The sequence below is a fragment of the Phacochoerus africanus genome, chromosome 8 (genome assembly GCF_016906955.1).
Source record: "Phacochoerus africanus isolate WHEZ1 chromosome 8, ROS_Pafr_v1, whole genome shotgun sequence".
NCBI lineage: Eukaryota > Metazoa > Chordata > Mammalia > Artiodactyla > Suidae > Phacochoerus > Phacochoerus africanus.
Genome location: NC_062551.1, coordinates 54,488,489 through 54,506,584, shown reverse-complemented (window position 1 = coordinate 54,506,584; position 18,096 = coordinate 54,488,489). Strand labels below are relative to the sequence as shown.

The 18,096-nt window shown below is 59.6% G+C and overlaps 2 protein-coding genes across 2 annotated transcripts; one reads left to right on the top strand and one right to left on the bottom strand.

Moving 5' to 3' along the window:
- The first annotated feature begins 2,188 nt into the window (after window positions 1-2,188).
- On the top strand, window positions 2,189-12,644 carry SLC17A7 (solute carrier family 17 member 7). The gene is made up of 12 exons (XM_047790424.1): window positions 2,189-2,318; window positions 6,338-6,590; window positions 7,654-7,772; window positions 8,051-8,165; window positions 8,244-8,331; window positions 8,522-8,608; window positions 8,707-8,849; window positions 9,514-9,663; window positions 9,837-9,969; window positions 10,619-10,729; window positions 10,890-11,017; window positions 11,215-12,644. Exons 1-12 carry the CDS (start codon window positions 2,257-2,259, stop codon window positions 11,509-11,511), a joined length of 1,686 nt encoding a protein of 561 aa, XP_047646380.1. The 5' UTR covers window positions 2,189-2,256; the 3' UTR covers window positions 11,512-12,644.
- Window positions 12,645-12,883: 239 nt separating this feature from the next.
- GFY (golgi associated olfactory signaling regulator) lies at window positions 12,884-15,354 on the bottom strand. Its single transcript, XM_047789832.1, has 3 exons — window positions 14,193-15,354; window positions 13,808-13,981; window positions 12,884-13,143 (listed from the first exon to the last, which is right to left on the bottom strand). The coding sequence occupies exons 1-3, from the start codon at window positions 15,352-15,354 to the stop codon at window positions 12,944-12,946; spliced, it is 1,536 nt and encodes a 511-aa protein (XP_047645788.1). The 3' UTR covers window positions 12,884-12,943.
- Window positions 15,355-18,096: the final 2,742 nt, after the last annotated feature.

Sequence of the window (18,096 nt, the reverse complement as noted above, 5' to 3'; positions counted from 1 at the left end):
CCTTGAGTGAGCTTTCCCTGGAAAGCTTTTCCAACTTCAGACTTTCTCTGATCTTCCCTGGCTGAGTTAGTGCCCTCCACTGGTGGTCCTCAATACCCGATGTTACTCTAATTAGAGCTATGTCCCCTAGGGTATGACAGGGCCTGATGCCCTGTAGGAACTCAAATTATTTGTTGAGTCAAAGAATGCTTGCCAACACTCTCTTCCATAGTGAGCCCTAGGAGGATCGGTAAATGCAGGAGCCTCGGTGGCAGATGCTGGAATTGAGAGGCCGGGGTGGCTGCACGTGAGTGAACTGGATCCGGAAAGGGGGAGTAGAAGGTGAAAAGTGGGGGATGCCATTGGGTAGGGTCAGTTGGGCCTCCGAAGGAGCGAACTTGGGAGCCATGTCCACCAGAGGGCGCAACGCAGCTTCACTGGCTCCGAAACTACAACTCCCAGAGGCCCTCGCAAGCAAACAGCGAAGTCCCGCGGCCGCTGGGACCTGCAGTTTGCACAGGAGTCCTCCGTGGGAGGCCGCGAGTGTGGGGCTGAGTCCTTTTTGCCTTCCTCGGTCTCCATGGTGATGGTTCCGGCGACCGCCCGGGATTTGGCAGCGGCTGGGCCCCCTTCCCACTCCCTCCTCTTCACCATCTGCTCTACCTTCACACCTGGCCCAGAGCCGCGACCGTCGCCTCCGCGCGCAGACCCGGGATTCTGCCGCCACAGGGTGGCGCGTGTGGACGGCTCCGCGGGCCACTCCTCCCTCGGACCCTGGAGTCCCAGACACCAGCCTCTCCTCCCTGGGAATCCAGGATTTTTTCAAACGTTGGCAAAATTGTGACATAGACCCAATGAGACAAAGCTAGAGGCGAGAGGCCGCGGCCAACAGTGGCTGCCGGGCCACCCTGTCCTTGGCGCCCGCCAGCCGCGCCGGCTTCTCCCTCCCACTCCCTGGAGGACCTATGCCATACACATCATGAAAATTTAATCCCAAATGCATTTTTGGCTCGTCGCAGGGAGGCGGCGAGAAAAGGAGCACCCTCCTGGGGCTTGGAAGGTAGACTCAGCGTCAGGGAGAGGGGCTGGCGGCGAAGGGAGCGAAGCCGAACATGCCTGCTTGCTGGAGACAGAGGAAGAGTCCAGGTTCAACCGCAGAGGGGCGGGGCTGGATATCAGGGGTGGAGTAAGAACTCAGGGGGCGGGGACCGATCCCACGGGGCGGGGACCGATCCCATAGGTACAGAGCCCGTGAACAGATTCCCGAGGCCGATTCCAGGGGGTGGGGGCAAAAATCACAACAGGGACAGATCCCAGGGGAGGGGACAGAACTCAAGGGGTGGAGGAATATCCAAGGAGGAGGGTACAGAACTCAAAGGGCTGGGATGGATCCCAAGCGAGGGAGGGAATAATGGCCGGTAACTGAGGTGGGGGGGACACAAATGTAGTGGCTGGAACTTGGAAAGGAAATCGGAAATAAAGGAACTGGAAGGAGGGATGAGCCTAGAAGGGAAATAGAACCGGAGGGATATGGAATTCAAAAGGGGAAAGATGCAAACAGGTGGATGGGAGTCAAGGGTACAGAAAATGAATGAAGAAGAACTAGAGGGGACGATGGGTGGATCGAAATGGGGACAGGAATCGGGGGTGGGGGGGTGGATTCTCTGAATGAGAGAAGAATCCTCTGAATGAGAGAGTTGGAACTGAGGATGAGGCGGGATGAGGAACCAGAGGGCAAAGAAATTCCGAGGGATAGGACAGGGACGGTGAAAAGCAGAGGGCTCCTCCGTAAGATGGAACTGTAGGGGACAAATGAGGGGACAAAATTAGGGGGAACTGAATTGGAGGAGTAAATCCCAAATGGTAGAGAGAATTCCGGAGACGAGAAAACCTGGGCTAGAAGGAACTGGTGGAGGATGGATGAGAGGGGAGTAACTCCAGGAAGGCGATGTAACCTAGACAAGCGCGTTCAGAACCTAGAGGCGTGGTCTTGGAGTGGAAGGGTGGGGCGAGAATCGGGAAGGAGGGCTGCAAGAGATGGGCGGGGCTAGAACGCAAGGGGCGGGGTCTTACATGGGTGGGCGGGGCCTCTCCCACCCCGCCCCCGGCGCGGAGTCCAGTGACAGCCCCTAGGCAGCCGGCACTCGCAGCCTCCTTCCCCCCGAGCGGAGCTGCGGGGCCGGCCGGGCCGGGGCGGACCCCGGGAACCCGGACGCGGCCGCCCGGGCCCGCGGGCGGGGGGATCGGCGGAGGGGACTGGCGGCGGGAGCAGCCACCATGGAGTTCCGCCAGGAGGAGTTTCGGAAGCTAGCGGGTCGCGCCCTCGGGAGGCTGCACCGGTGAGCGTGGTGGGGATCCTGGGCGAGGGAGAGCGCGAGGTCCAGGAGGACGGTCATTCCCACCTGGGCGCAGACGGACAGCTGAAAGGGCGATACCCACGGGTGGGGGGGCACCTCTGTCCAGTTTTCTTTCTCCGTCTCGGACGGCGCCGCTCTCTCTGGTCCTGTCTCATCCATCATTTTCGGAGCCCCGCCCCAGCTCAGGCTCTGCCCTTTTCTCTGGGACTATATATTGCCCTCCATTGGGGTCTTTGACTCCCTCCCCACTTCTGGGTTTCTGTTCACCTGTCTTCTCTCTGCCGCTTTTCTCTGGATCTCTGTCTCCTCTCTCTTGGCCTCTGTTTCCCTTGATCTCTGAGTCTCTGGCCATTGCTCTCACAAGATCTCTTGGGGTCTTTGTCACGCTCTCTTTCTGAGTTTCTGGTCCCCCCCCCCCCAGGATCTCTGACCATCTTTCTGGGTTTCTATTCCCCCAAGCTGGGTCTCTCCATCTCTGTGTGTTTGTCAGTTTCCATCCCTCAGGGAGTTTAAGCTGAAGCTAAATCGGATTGGGGCCCATTGGTCCTTGTCCTTGAGCAGAGTTAAGCTGGGAGGAAGAAGCCAGGGTATCCTGGGTCTCTGGTGGAGAACGGAGTTGCAGGCCAAAAATTAGGCTCCCGGATAGGACAGACTCCCCCAAAGGTACAGGCTAGAGCTAAGAGGAGATGGCCCCGGTGACCTGGGTGTCCCCAGAGCCATCTGGACACCCCCCCAAATCTCTCACCCCCAACCCCAGCCCTGGCTCCAAGTCAGAGAAATTACTCAGCTGTGGCGAAGCCTAAAAATATCTGACCACAGCGGGAGGAGGAGATGGCCTCATGGGCATCATGCCCCTGCCGCCATTCCCTCAGACCCTGTCCTCTTGGCCTACAGCCTTGACCCTATCTTTAGTTGACCCTCAGTCCATCTCACCAGACCGTGCAAGTCCTTCCCTAAGTCTAACACCGATCCTGCTTGCTTCAGGTCACCTCCTAGTTCCAGAGTTACACCCCCCCTTCCAGTTACATGAGATGGGAATAAGGCTGGATAGAAGGAGGGGGCAGGAGGATGGCGCAGTGTTGGGGAGGGGGTGGGGGAGCTGAGATAACCTCACCCCTTCGTGTCCCAATCTTCCAGCCCCTCCCCATCCTTTTTCTCACCTCCCTTCACGAGTTTCTCAAAATACATCAGTGCCTCAGTGCGAAGTCAGGAGAGGGAGAGAGACGTGCTGATGGAGGGGGCTGGGAGGGGGGGCGGCGGCAGGAGGGATGTGTTTCTCAGGGCCTCTCCCTCAGTCTCTGCTTCTCAGCCTCTCATCTGTATCTGGTCTCTCTCAGTCTCCACCTTGCCCTCACCCCTCTGAGCTGCCTCTTGTGCCCCTAGAGACCCCGGAGTTCAGGGATCCCTCCAGGACGGTCACTGAGGAGTTTGAGTCCCAAAGAGCATGTGTGTCTGAATCTCCGGGTTCACTTTGATGGTGGGTGGGACAGGGGATGCCCTGTGTTGGACACAACACACCGATTCCTTTTAATCCACTAGACAAAGCTGGGGAAACTGAGGTGCAGAGGAAAAGGGGGAGAAATCAGTGCCTAGGAACATAGGGTGTCGCTTGAACCCAGGTCAACCTCCCTCCCAAGTCTGGGAGGGTGGCTGCAGATTTCCTCAAGATGAGTGAGGCTGGAGTGGGTGGAGAACTCCCTCAGACCAGGAAACACACAGTAACCCCGGGCGACTTGGGACAAGGAAGAGGGGGGAAGGGGACTACAAGAGAGACAGGAGCCAAAACGCCTCCTTTCTCTGAGCCAGTCCTTGGGCAGGGCCATGCTGAGGGCCAGGAAGTGATCAGGCCCCAGTGGTGCACGTGTGTGTGACCTTGGACATGCTGCTTCCACTTCCTGAGCCTCAGTTTCCTTAGCTGTACAATGGGGATATAAGGGAGAACTGCAGATAAGGGGACAGAGACGTGAGGAGGGGGAGCAGACTGAGAATCTGGGAGAAGCCGAGACAGAGGCGCAGAGATAGGGAGCTGACACCCCGTCTTCATTGTGGTTGCCTGCCTCCCGAGCGCTACTTGAGTTCCAGGCATCGGTGACGGGAAAGGGATCCCCATCCAGGCTCCCGCCTCTCTGTCCTTGTCCTCTCTCAAGCACTGGGGCCACCCTCATCTCTGCACCACTGGTTCTTCTCTGCTGAAATGATAATATCACCTTGAAGGTCCCTCTTGGTAACCTCACGTCCTCCCCTTGCCCCCATTTTCTGGCTATGGGAATGCTGAGACCACCTACCTCGGGTTAGAAAGCTTTGATCCGAGATCTGACAGGTCCTAATATGAACAATGAATATCAAATTTCAGAGCCCGCGATGCTGTCAGGGTCAAAGGGCCTCTGAGAGCAACTGGGTCAGAGTCTAATCTCATTGGCTGACCCAGTGTGATGGGAGGGTGTCCCTACCACCCCGCACTCTTCCTTCTGGGGGCTTCCATTCCCCTTTCCCTGGCTCCCTGGCTCCCCCTCTCAGGGTCTCATTCCTCATTCTCCCGGGTTCTGTCTCCTCCCCCAGCCTCCCCCCCCATTTCTTAACCCCTCCCCCACTTCCTTAAGTTCTAGGATGGGGAGGGCGGCTGTGTTCTCCTCTCTTTCATCCGCCTCCTCCTCCCAGACCGTCTGGCTGTTCTTTCCTCCCCCGTCCCAGTCTCCCTCGCCTCCATCTGTTCTAGCCCCTTCCTGGGATCCAGCCCGATCCCCTGGCTGCCTCCCCACCTCCGAGAGGGACCACACCTCACAAATCACATCCTCAGCCTCTCTCTCCGCAGGCTCCTGGTCTCCATCTTTCTCTCAGCTCTGACTGGGGTGGTCTTTCTCCCCGGTTTCTGTCCCCACCTGGCTCTGGGTCCCCCTCTGGGTTTCTGTCCCTTTCCTTCCCAGGGTCTCTGACCTCCTCCGCCCCGCCCCGAGGTCTCTGCTGCTGCCTTATTCTCTTCCTGTCTGGATGTCCGTCTGTCCTTCTCTGAATACCTGTCCCTTCTCTCTGGATCTCTCTCCTTCCTCTGTGTCTCTGACCCTCTTGCTTTCAGCCTCTGCCCACCCCCACCCCCCAGTCTCTGTCCCCCTGCTTTTGAATCTTTTCACCCCATCTCAGGGCACCTCCTTCTCCCTGCAGCCTCTCTCTGGGTTTGAGGTGGCCCTCCGAGAGCGCCCTATCCATCATCGCAGACTCAATCCTGGATCCAGAACAGGCGGGGGCGAGAGCCATGCTGGGGACTGAGCCAATCCCCCCACCAGGGCCATCTGTCCCTTGCCAGGACACCACCCGCCGCCACTCCCCCTCCCTCCCCCTAGGTTGACGGCCTGAACTCAAGTTTCCCCAGGGATATCCGGCTGGGCTGCTGGATTCCACTGCCCTGGAGGTCTCCCCATCCCTGATTCCTGGGAATGGGCTTCTAGTGGCTGAACGGAGTCAGCTGGATATCAGCCCTGCACCGGGGACCTGGAAGCAGGGAAGGGCACGCCACAGGGCCAGGGAGGAGGGGGGCTGGTATATATAGCAGACGTGGCTGAGAAGCATCTGTTCTTTTGACACCTTTGCTGAAGCATCTCCTCAGCGCCTTTTGCTTCCTCAAATAGACTCATATCTGGAAGAGGGGGCTGGAGAGTCTCCGGGCCTTGAGGTGGGGGCTGGGGGCACGGGGTTTGGATCACAAAGGGTAGCTTGGGTCTAAAACAACTGAGTGGAAAGGTGACTGGGCTCAGGGAGAAGGGAACTGAGGCAGTCCATACCTGAGTCTGGCAGAGGAAGGGGCTGAGGGTGTGAGTACTTGCTGGGAGGGAGATGGAGACCAGGGCCCAGAAGGGATTTAGGGACTGGATTCCTGGGGAAAGAGGGAGATTGGGCTTAGAATCCTGTGTCCTGAAAAGCAGGAGGTTTTGTCCTGGGCTCTTGTGTCATGGGGAGGAGAGGGCTGGGGGTCTGGACGGCCAAGTCTGACCCTTGCTGCCTCTCAGTCTTCTGGAGAAGCGGCAGGAAGGTGCAGAGACGCTGGAGCTAAGTGCTGATGGGCGCCCGGTGACGACACAGACCCGGGACCCGCCGGTAGTGGATTGCACCTGCTTTGGTCTCCCTCGCCGCTACATTATCGCCATCATGAGCGGTCTGGGCTTCTGCATCAGCTTCGGCATCCGCTGCAACCTGGGCGTGGCCATCGTCTCCATGGTCAACAACAGCACGACCCACCGCGGGGGCCACGTGGTGATGCAGGTAGCTCAGGGCGGGAGCTACCTCCGGCTGCTGCTAACCCTGCCCACGCCCTCTGGTGACGTCACGCTCGCCCTCGCGAGGCTCAGGCCACGCCCCCTCCACGCCACAGCCTCCGCAGCCCCGCCCATTTGGGCTGCCCCCTCAGCTCCAGCTCACCTCAGGGGTCTCCCCTGCCTAAGCCCCGCCTTGATCAAAATGAAGCCCTGCTCCCATTTGTTTCCAGTCTCGGATTTCAAAACGCAGGCTGCCCAGCGTTCGGTTCCCTGCCTCATTTTGGGCCTCCTAACAAATGCGCTCCACCTCTGCCCACATCTGTTCCAGCGCTGCATCTTAATCCCAGGCGCAACTCAGGCTCCACCATGAATTTTTTTTTTTTGGCCGCGCCTGCGGCATCTGGAAGTTCCTGGGCCAGGGATCAAACCCACGCCGCGGCTGCAATCTGCCCCACAGCTGGGGCAAAGCCGGATCCTTAACCTACTGCACTGCAGGGGAACTTCCTCCACTGTGAATTTTGATTCTGGCTTTCCTGAAGTTCTGCCGCAGCTTACATCCCTCCCCCATCTGCTCTGGACCTTCCCTAGAGCCCTGCCTCATCTCAGATTTTGTCCCTATTTTAATTTCAGTATAGGCCATGCCTCTGCCTCAGAAAAAAATTCCTAATTTGGGCTATGGCCTACCCGGCCCTTGTTCCCTTCCAAACAGGCCCGACCCTTTGGCTACTTCTTGTCTCTGCCTAGATCCAATCTAGGTCAATTGACAAATGGTTTGTACATTGGTTAGAAGTGGCGAAAGAATCCCCAATCCCTAGACATTCAGAGAAGGGACACCGAGGCAGGGAAGCAGGCAGAGCTAGGCTTCTGGGCAGCAATAGGCCCCGTTGCTAAGGTAGTGTGACCCTAACAACACAGTTGGGGTGGATGGATTGAGTTTTGATAGGTAGTGTATTGACAGCAAGAGGGGATCCTTGCTGCTCATTGGCCGAGGGACCCTCTATGGGTGCTGACTGGTGGAGGAGCAGAGCATGGGGCAGGATGGCTGGTTTGACGTGCCTTTTGGCCCACAGAAAGCTCAGTTCAACTGGGATCCAGAGACAGTTGGCCTCATACATGGCTCCTTTTTCTGGGGCTACATTGTCACCCAGATTCCCGGAGGATTTATCTGCCAAAAATTCGCAGCTAACAGGTATGGGATGTGGTCTCAAAGTGGGTGGAAGCTACACTTGTGTGCTGGTGTGGCCTTGCCTGGGGGGCTGGTTCCGGGGAAATGGGAGGAGCCTGGTTTCGGGGGCGGGGTCCCAGAGAAAGGCTGGGCTTGTGATTGTGGAAGGTGAGACTCCTGGAGAAGGTGGGGCCTGGGGTGCTGCGGGTGCAGGGCCTGGCCTGCGCGGGAGGAGAGGGCAGAATACGAGGTATGGTGTGACAGCTGGACTCTTTCCCCGGACCACAAACTCTTCCCATCAGGGTTTTCGGCTTTGCTATTGTGGCTACCTCCACTCTAAACATGCTGATCCCCTCGGCTGCCCGCGTCCACTACGGCTGTGTCATCTTCGTGAGGATCCTTCAGGGGTTGGTAGAGGTAAAGCCCCGCCCCCTACGACCCCGCCGCAGCTCCGGCCCCGCCTCTTCCCGTTAACTTTGGTTTTCTCCTGTCTAGGGGGTCACGTATCCCGCCTGCCACGGGATCTGGAGCAAGTGGGCCCCGCCCTTAGAGCGGAGTCGCCTGGCGACGACAGCCTTTTGCGGTGAGAGGAAGGGGCTGGAAGCCAGGCTTGTGGGTCTAAGGATGGAGGGGGCTGGGGGGTGGACTCCGGGCTGAGGGAGGAGGGGCTACGGCCGGTACTTCTGTGTCCCAGAAAGGCGGGGGCTGGGGATCCGCACTACCGTGTCTGAGGGAAGATGGGATCCTTCTCCATCCCGCGTCCTCCCCTTTAGGTTCCTATGCTGGGGCGGTGGTCGCGATGCCTCTCGCCGGGGTCCTGGTGCAATACTCGGGATGGAGCTCTGTGTTCTACGTCTACGGTGAGGGGCCCGGACGCCTGGGTCCGGGTGGCACTGGGGCAGAGCGAGGCCGGTCGTCACCTCGCTTCCGTTCCCCTCCTGACAACCCCCCCCCCCAGGCAGCTTCGGGATCTTCTGGTACCTGTTCTGGCTGCTCGTCTCATACGAGTCCCCGGCGCTGCACCCTAGCATCTCGGAGGAGGAGCGCAAGTACATCGAGGACGCCATCGGCGAGAGCGCCAAACTCATGAACCCCGTCACGGTCCGAGCCCAGGCCTGCGGGGCGAGGGAGCGGCGGGGCGAGGAGAGAAATCTAGGAAGGGAGGCAGGAGAAAAGGGGGCTTTGATCCCGCACTGCATGTAGATCTTAGGGGGTTGCTGTAGACTCTTGGAGACTGGAGGGGAACGCAAGGTGGGTGGAGCTAGAACCTAGGAGGCGGGGTTAAAGCCGGGGCGAGGCGGAGGGGGAGGGAGGACAGAATAAGCTGGGGCTGAGGCCCTGCTGGGTCGCGAAATGGGCGGAACCACTGATGGGCGTGGTTAAACCTGCGGAAGCAGATTCGAAGGTGTGGCTTTGCTTAGACCTCGGGGTGGGTGAGGCTAGAATTAGAGGGCGCGATTAGATGGAAAGAGACTCTTGGGGCCACATTTATGAGTTTCCGAAGGTCATCGTGGGGTCTGGACACCTGCAAACCTGTGGGCCACTGTAGAGTGAGGACCCCAGCATCCCCAAAACGTTACTGTGAGGCTAGGATGCCAACTTCCCCACAGGGACACGGTCAAGCCGGCGACCCTGCGTCCCTGGAGGTTTTAGTGAGGTCGGGAAACCTGGGTCTCCGCGGACCTACCCCGGGATCCCTGAAGGGACACGGAGAGCACCCAGCCCTGGTCTCTGTCTTAGCCGCCCCTCCTCTCACCCACCGCAGAAGTTTAACACACCCTGGCGGCGCTTCTTCACGTCCATGCCAGTCTATGCCATCATCGTGGCCAACTTCTGCCGCAGTTGGACGTTCTACCTGCTTCTGATCTCCCAGCCCGCCTACTTCGAAGAAGTGTTCGGATTTGAGATCAGCAAGGTTGGGCCCAGAAGGAGAGGGCTGGGGGCGCGGCAGGGATGAGGGGCCGAGGAGAGCAGCCTGGATCTCAAGGGGTTGGCACAAGGGACAGGGAGGAGCCAATGGCGCCTGAACGGGTGGAGACGCCGGGCTGGCGGCCGCTGAGCCCGCCCCCTCTACGCCCGCTGCCGCAGGTGGGCCTGGTATCAGCTTTGCCTCACCTGGTCATGACCATCATCGTGCCCATTGGCGGCCAGATCGCCGACTTCCTGAGGAGCCGCCGCATCATGTCCACCACCAACGTGCGCAAGTTGATGAACTGCGGGGGTGAGTGGGGCAGGGCCTGGACCTCGTCTGGGGCAGCCGGGGAGGGGCAGAGCGTGATGGGCTGGATCCAGGGGGCTGGGCCTTGGGGTGGGGCCGGGGTCAGGGGCGTGTCCAAAATGCGGAGCCGGGGTGAGACCCCGCCCGGCTGGAACAGAATCTCAAGTGGCAGCCTCAGGGGCCGAGGCAGAATAGGGTGAGGCAGGTGTGGTTGTCCAGGTGGAGCCAAAGCGAGATCACATTGGGTTTGGAAGGCCGGCGCTGTTCCGGGCAGACCGCAGTAGGATGGGAAGTGGGGGATGAAGAGGGGGAACTGGAGTGACAAAGGTCTGAGTGTAGTGAATGGGGACAGATGGGGAAAGAGTGAAGTGCTCGGGCGAGGCCGGGATCCGGCGTCTTCGGGGGCGGGGCCTAGTCAGGGGGCGGGGCCAGGGAGGGCCCAGTAGGGGCCGTGGACGCTGTGCCCCTGGTCAGGGGCCGGGTCTCGGGGAGGAGAGGCTCGGGAAGGGTGGGCTCGGGCGGAATGGGGGACGAAGCCGGGGACAGGCGTGGAAGTGGCTAAACGCGGGAGAATGGGGGCGGGCCGGGGCGGGAACGGATCTGGAGAGGTGGCCTGGGGCGATGGCGCTCAGATGAGGCGGGCTGTCTGCAGGCTTTGGGATGGAAGCTACGCTGCTGCTGGTGGTCGGCTACTCGCACTCCAAGGGCGTGGCCATCTCCTTCCTCGTCCTCGCCGTGGGCTTCAGCGGCTTCGCCATCTCTGGTGAGAACGGCCTTCCGCAGCCTGGGGGGAGCTCTGGGCAGCTCCGGGGGTCTTTCCGGCTCAGGAAGGGGACTTCCCAGCCTGGCCGAAAGTGCACTCGAAAGAGCGGCGGGGACAGGGGAGGCGAGTCGCGTGTGACGCCTCCTGGCTCCCTCGCCAGGGTTCAACGTGAACCACCTGGACATCGCCCCGCGCTACGCCAGCATCCTCATGGGCATCTCCAACGGCGTGGGTACCTTGTCCGGCATGGTGTGCCCCATCATCGTGGGTGCCATGACTAAACACAAGGTGTGCGGGCGGCCGGGCCCTGACCCACTCGCCTTCCGGATCTGTGTCCGGGACCTTCCCGGCCTGGGTCCGCCTCCCCGGGTTCCATCCCTGCCCTCTCCGGCTCCCTTTCTCTGGGCCCCCTACCCTGCCCCCCATGCTCTCTCCCCCTCCTGCCTCCCCGTCCTCTGACCGCCCCGCCCCGTCGTTCCCCGCAGACGCGGGAGGAGTGGCAGTACGTGTTCCTCATCGCCTCCCTGGTGCACTACGGCGGAGTCATCTTCTACGGGGTCTTCGCTTCCGGAGAGAAGCAGCCGTGGGCAGAGCCTGAGGAGATGAGCGAAGAGAAATGTGGCTTCGTTGGCCACGACCAGCTGGCTGGCAGTGACGAGAGCGAAATGGAGGATGAGGCCGAGCCCCCGGGGGCACCCCCTGCTCCCCCGCCCTCCTATGGGGCCACGCACAGCACAGTTCAACCCCCGAGACCCCCGCCCCCTGTCCGGGGGGCCTACTGACCACGTGCCTCCGACCGGATGGCAGTTTCCAGGGCCTCCACTCCACACACCTCAGGCCTGAGTGGCCGTGTCGAGGAAGCCTGGTCCTCTGCGCCCTGCCTCAGGCCAAGAAGCACTCTCCCCGTTCCCAGTGCCGTCAAATCCTCCTCCCTCCCCGCCGCCTCTCCGGGTAGCGAAGCTCCGCCTCCCCCCCCACCCCGCAGGCAGTTTCGAGGATACCCACCAAGGACACCCACCAAGGATACCCACGTTCCCCTGAAGGCTCCCTTCTCCACCTGGTCGGCCTCAGTGGTGTCAAAGCTCTCCTTTCAGGGCTTTGTTGGAAGGGACAGTTCCAGCTCTTGTGGTTTGGGGCAATTCCCTCTTTCCTTGAACCCCAGGGACTCTCAGGCTGACCCCCTGAGACTACTCAGCCCCCCTCTAATTTCAGAAAAATTCAAGGTCTTCCCCTAGAAATTTCAAATCTCTCCCAACACTACTCTGCATTTGCCCGGTTGGTTTAACTGTCACCCATATGCACCATTCTCGGGGTTGATTCTCACCAGCGTTTCTGGGGGGACAAGGCAGTTTCAAGCACCTCCCCACCTCTCCACCCCTCCCTCCACCAGCAGACTCTGCTGAAGCACCCAGTCCCCAAGACCTTCTCCCTAGCTTTGCCCAAGGCCTAGGGAAACCAAAAAGTGGCGGGTTTGACACGAGGCCGCTCCTCACCCCCATGCACTTTTTCTGACACGGTTTTCAGGTCTAAACAGGGGCTGCTCCAGTCCATCACCTCCGTGGTTTGAAGCCACCACCATTGAACTTCCCCATGGCGGTTTCAAGATGCTCCTTCTCCCCTCATTCCTTGCACTTTATTCTCTTGGGTGGTTTCAGACTGCCCTCGTTTTCTCAGTGGCCATTCGTTAGGTCCCTCAGGGGCTAAATGACTCCAAATCTGGGATCCTTCCCTCTCAGACTCCCCTATTTCGGCTTAGAATTTGGGGAACGTATATAGAAGTCACAGAATCCCAGGAAAGGGAATGGGGCTGGGGGAAAGGGGTGTTTTTCCCCAGGCAGGGTTGTGTCTTTGTGTCTCTCTCTGTGACTGTAACTCCTGCCCTGCCCCCTCCCAATAAAATGCTTTGGTGTACACACCCAGGCGTCACTGGCCGCGGGAGTCCCTCCGACCCAGGAGTCCAGGCCCCAGCCTCCCGCCCTCACACCCGGTGTCCTAGGACCCCAGCCACCCTCTTCCCCCAGGACTCAGACCAGAGCAGGTGTCTAGCCGTGGGAACACGTGATTTATTCGGCCTCAGTGTTCTCCGGTCACTTCTAAAGCATCTCTGGGTGTTGGACCCTCTATCTAAGAGAACCACTAGGTAGCAGAGCGGGCCAGGACGACGGGACCTCTGGGTCCTTGCTCCGTTTGTGGATGGCGCAGGTCTGGCAGGGCTCACACGAAGTTGTTGGGGAGCGTGGTGGGGGAGAGCGGTTCCAGGCGCTGGGGGCGGCCCCCGCGGGGCGGTGGGGGCAGCTTGGGCGGCAGCGGAGGAGTGGGCGGTGGCTGCTTGGTGGCGATGTGTGAAGGGACCCAGGCGTCCGGCGCATAAAAGTAGAGGTCATAGGGGTCCTTTGGGGCGTCCAGATGCATAACTGTGGGGGCAGAGGAACAAGGTCATCCCTAGGCTGACAGCGACTCTGGCCAATGAGGAGATGGGGGAGAGGATTTGGAGCAGCCACTGGATCAGGTTTTCGAATTAAAGAGCCCCTGGGAGTTCCCGTCGTGGCTCAGCGGAAATGAATCTGACTAGCATCCATGAGGACGCAGGTTCCATCCCTGGCCTTGCCCAGTGGGTTAAGGATCCGGCGTTGCTGTGAGCTGTGGTGCAGGTCGCAGACGCGGCTCGGATCCTGTGTTGCTGTGGCTGTGGTGGAGGCCAGCAGCTGCAGCTCCGATTCGACCTCCAGCCTGGGAACCTCCATATGCCGCGGGTGCGGTCCTCAAAAGACAAAATAAATAAATAAGTAAGTAAATAAATAAATAGCCCAGGACAGGTGAGGGGGCGTGGCGTTCGTACAGCAAGGGCGGGGCCTGCCGCGTCCCCAGAGGGGGAAGGGGCGGGATTTGTGGGGCCCGGTGGCTCCGAGCCCCAGGCCACACCTGGGCCGGGGGCGGAACTGGATGTGTCTGCCTGAAATTTTAGAGAATTGGGGGTGGGGAGCAGAACTTGACCATGGAGGGGGTCAGGGCTTCTACTGACCCGGTGAAGGAAATGGGCATGAGGTCAAGGAGCCGTTCGCTTCAAGAGTTGCTCACCCGGTTCATCCCCGTCGTTCGGCAGCCGGTGGTGTGCGAAGGGCCGATGTCGAGCCGCCCGGCGGTAGAGACACCACAGCAACAAGCAAATGCCGATAAGTAGCCCGGTGCCGGCGAGGAATAGGCACAGCGCCCCTCCAGCCACGCCCCGGGGACGTCCCACCAGGGTCACGCCTGAAGGAAGGAGGCCCGGGGACGGAGCGACCTCAACTCCTAGCTCCTCCTCCCCGAGACCCAGGAATCCGGATCCCACCCCCCTCCTCCCTAGGCTCCAGGAGTCCGGGCCCCCCGTGTCTCCTCCCCGCTCCGACCCAGCAGTGCCAGTCCTGGGCCTCCTCCCACCTCAGCCTCCCTCGGCCCGGGAGTCCGGGTCCTGGCCCCTCACCGGTCTCCTCCACTCGCTCCACCACGATGATGGTGTTGACTCTCTCACCTCGGCTGCGCCGCTGGGGGGCCCGCGGAGTGGCAGGCGCCGGTTGATGGGGGGGCCCTGAAGGAGCCAGGGGCCCCGCAGTCCGGGCTGAGGGAGGAGGGGCGTCGGGCCCTATAGGGCTAGAGTTCTGGGGGGCCTTCAGCTCAGCGGTTCCAGGGGAGTCTGAGGCGGGCAATCTCAGGGCATCGGGCTGGGTGGCTGCAGGTGTTTCTGGTTTGGGATTCAGGGGCAGCACGTCTTCCTTGAAGGGTGCAGGCGTTTCTGCGTGGAGACTAGTGGCGACCCCAATGTCAGAGGCCCTGGGGATCTCTGCTGCATTTTGGTAAGGGGTTGTGGGGAGTTCTGTTTGGGGAATTTCAGTGGGGTTGGGGCCGTGGCCTACATGAAATTCTGGTTGGGGGGTTTCAGTTGGGTGAGGAGGAAGGGTCTGGAGGAATTCAGAGTCTGGGGTCTCAGTGTTGTCAGGGTCATGGGTTTCTGGAGACTTGGGTTCAAAGGTCTCAGTGGGGTCAGCATCTGGGTTCTCAGGGGATGGTGTGTGAGAGATTCCAGTGGAGTTAAGTGTGGGAATCTCCGGGGATTCTTGGTATGGAGTTTGAGTGGGATCAGGGTGTGGGGTCTCAGAAGATGCTGGGTGTGAAGTTTTGGAGGGATTGGGTTTGAGGGTCTCAGGGGATTCTGTGTGTGGAATTTCAGTTGGGTCAGTTTTGGGGGTCTCAGGAGGTTCTGGGTGTGTTGTTTTGGAGAGGTTAATTTGGGGGGCCTCCAGGGATTCTGATATTGAGGTGCTGAGTGAGTTAGGTTTGGGGGTCTCAGGAGACTCTGGGTGTGGGCTTTCTCGGAGGTCAGGTGTGGTAGTCTCAGTGAGGTCAAGGGAGGAGGGCTCAGGGGAAACCGCCTGAGGTGTCTGCGAGGGCTCAGGATAAGCAGTCCTGGGGGATTCTGGGCTAGTCCCACGGAGAGTGGAATTTTCGGAAGCCCGAGGGGAGGGCTGGGAGGAGTGGCCCATCCCGGGATAGTCAGAGCCCAAAGGCAGTGAGGCTGCAGGGGCGGCCTTGGAACCCAGCCCAGCGAAGAGGAAGACAAGGAAGAGGATCGGGCTGAGGGATTTCATAGCTCCAGGAGGTACCTATAGCACAGGAGGAGCGAGAAGGAAAGAGTTAAGGCCAAAAGACTCCCGGGAACCTCCGCCCTCTCCTGAGGCCACGCCCACTCCTGGAGACCACGCCCACTGGTCCCCAGGTGGACCCAGTCCCCGCTCTGCCAGGCGCCAGGTTAAGGAGGAGGGGCCGACTGCAACTCCCTGAAGCCTGTGGGGCGGTAGCCACCGTAGCTAAGGGAGACCGAGGCGCGGGGCTTCTTGAGATTTCCCGTTTCCCGGGGGCGGGTGTGGGGGGGATCCTCAGGAAAATTGGGAAAGAATGACAACTTTCCAAGCCCCTAGACCCCTTCGACTTTGGCTTCGAATGGTGTAGACCTCTGAGGGGACACGGGATCCATTCCTCCCCAAGGGCCCTGGGGACAGCTTGATTCAAGAGTTGTTTACATTAGAGGAGGCTCAGAAGGAACAACTGGGGGCTGGGGGGCTGGGGGCCTAAAGCCTGGAACTGGGAGTTGGGGAGGGAGACTCTCAAGAAGGCTGCTTCGGAGGAGTTCGCTTGTGGTGCAGTGGGTTAAGGATCTGGCATTGTCACTGCAGCACTGCAGCGAAATGGGTTGCTGTGGTGGCTTGGGTTCTGTCCCTGGCCCAGGAACTTCCACATGCCTGCTAGCTCAAACAAAAGGAAAAAAAAAAAAAGGTAGCTGCTGGGGATTCAGACTCCTGGTTCCTGGTGGGGCTAATTTCCTAATTCTTTCTTTCTTTTTCAACGACAAAAACCCTAATACTTTAGAAAGGAGAGGCCTGAAGTTTCAGATGCCTAGACTTGAGGGAGCAAAGCTTGAGGCGATGGATTAAGGGGAGAAAGGAAATGGGTGTCTTGAACTCTTGGGGTCTGAGCTAGAAGGAGATTGGGATTTCTGAGCCTTGTGTCACCCGGAGGTAGGGGTGTGGGGGTCTGGATTCCTCAGCCTTTGGGAGGAGAGAGCTGTGGGGTAGGACTCAGGTCTCTGCTTATTGAGGATGGAGCTGGGGTCCCAAGGTCTCAGGGGCTGGCCTGAGAGCAGAGATGCCTAGGTCTGCAGTCAGGTCGAGGTGGGGCTGGCAGATCCTCAAATGGGACAGGATCACTTGGGGTTCTGGGGGCCTTACCTTCTCAGTGGGGTCCAAGATAACAACAGGTGAGCAGAGCTGGATACGGAGATCGGTGACTGCTGCAGAATGGCTCTGGGCGGGGTGGCAGGAGGTAGGGTCCCAGGAGTATAGGTGACGCATCTGACCCCCTCCCTGGGGATGCTGGGAGCCTAGCGACAGGCTTGGGCTTTTAAAGGGACAGAGGTAAAGGACTTTGACTCTGGAGTGGGGAAGGGACTTAGGGACTGGATCTGGCCAATCAAGCTGCCTTCTGTGGGAAAGCACGGGCCGAGCTCTCTGCCCTCTCCTAAGCCTGAACGCAAGAATCCAGGTCTCTGCTAGTCTCTCACTTCAAGACCCAGGAATCACACCTCAAGACATCTTTGCTCAGGTCCAGAAATCCAGGTCCCCAGGCCTCCTCTCTGGGGAACTAGGAGGCCAGGTTCCCATGTCCTGTCAATCACAGACCCAGACTGCTACTGCCCTTTGGGGTTTCCTTTGCCTACCATTCCATGTCTTAAGATCCAACTGGGGGATCTGGGCCTTACCTTCACACCACATCCAAATTTCCCCCGGGAAGGCCTTGGACACATTCTCAGGGTAGTCAGGTCCTCTCTGTCTCTTACCCCTCTTCGCAGTGTCTCCAAGACTTCCCAGATTTTGCCAGCACTAGACTTGCCATCACACCCACTTCCACACATACCCTTTGCCTTCTCTTGCACCCCCCATCTCTCACGCTTGCTGCATCTGCAAAATGCAGAACTTCCCAGGCAAGGGATCCAACCTGTGCCACATCCATGACCCTAAGCCACGGCAGTGACAATGGCAGATCCCTAACCCACTAAGCCACCAGGGAACTCCTCTCACACTCTCTTTAATCCAGGTTCTCGGCAGTGACAATGGCAGATCCCTAACCCACTAAGCCACCAGGGAACTCCTCTCACACTCTCTTTAATCCAGGTTCTCATCCTGCCTGGATTTATCGCTGGATAGCTCTGTCCAGGCTGCTGTCCTTCTCTGTCCTTCTGCCTTCCTGAGAGCACTTTACCTCATCCCTCCATCTCTAGCTGGTTCTCTTGGTTCCTTCCTCACTCTTTTCTCTCATCCTTTCTTTCCTTTTCTCTGTCATTCTTTGTCCTTCCCTCTTCTGGTTACTTCATCTCTTTGTTTCTTTGCTTCTCCTCATCAGTCCCTCCTCTGTTGCTTCCCCTCTCTCTCTCTCTGCATCTCTGGCTTCTGCTCTGATGGTCCTTCCGCCGGCCTCTATTTTTATCCCTCTGACACACCCCCTGTGTCCACTTCTCTGTCTGTCTGTCTCTCCCCCTCCCGATTCTCTCGGGTCCCAGCTCCTGGTCCCAATTAGTGAGTGGCCGCCAAGGCAGCGGTGAGGCCCCCACCCCCGGCTCATTACCGCTGGCAGCTCCTAATGAGCCTGAGGGGGGCTGACCCCGCGCCCCCGGCCCCCTGGTCTGCGTCATTGCCCACTGCGGGGGTTGTGAAAGCGATATAAGGGGGCTGCCAGCCTCGCTGCCTGCGGAGCCCATTGTGCGGTAGGAGGGGGCCCTGCAAATGGGCTGCTGGGAGTGGCTGGATGGTGGCGTAGGGGTTCTGGGCCAGAACGTG

Coding starts and splice junctions, on each gene's coding strand:
- SLC17A7 (XM_047790424.1), top strand. CDS start 2,257: ATGGAGTTCCGCCAGGAGGAGTTTCGGAAGCTAGCGGGTCGCGCCCTC. Junction 6,591..7,653: donor GGGGCCACGTGGTGATGCAG/GTAGCTCAGGGC, acceptor TTTGGCCCACAG/AAAGCTCAGTTCAACTGGGA. Junction 11,018..11,214: donor GTGCCATGACTAAACACAAG/GTGTGCGGGCGG, acceptor CGTTCCCCGCAG/ACGCGGGAGGAGTGGCAGTA.
- GFY (XM_047789832.1), bottom strand. CDS start 15,354: ATGAAATCCCTCAGCCCGATCCTCTTCCTTGTCTTCCTCTTCGCTGGG. Junction 13,982..14,192: donor GGAGCGAGTGGAGGAGACCG/GTGAGGGGCCAG, acceptor TCCTTCCTTCAG/GCGTGACCCTGGTGGGACGT. Junction 13,144..13,807: donor GAACGACGGGGATGAACCGG/GTGAGCAACTCT, acceptor CTGCCCCCACAG/TTATGCATCTGGACGCCCCA.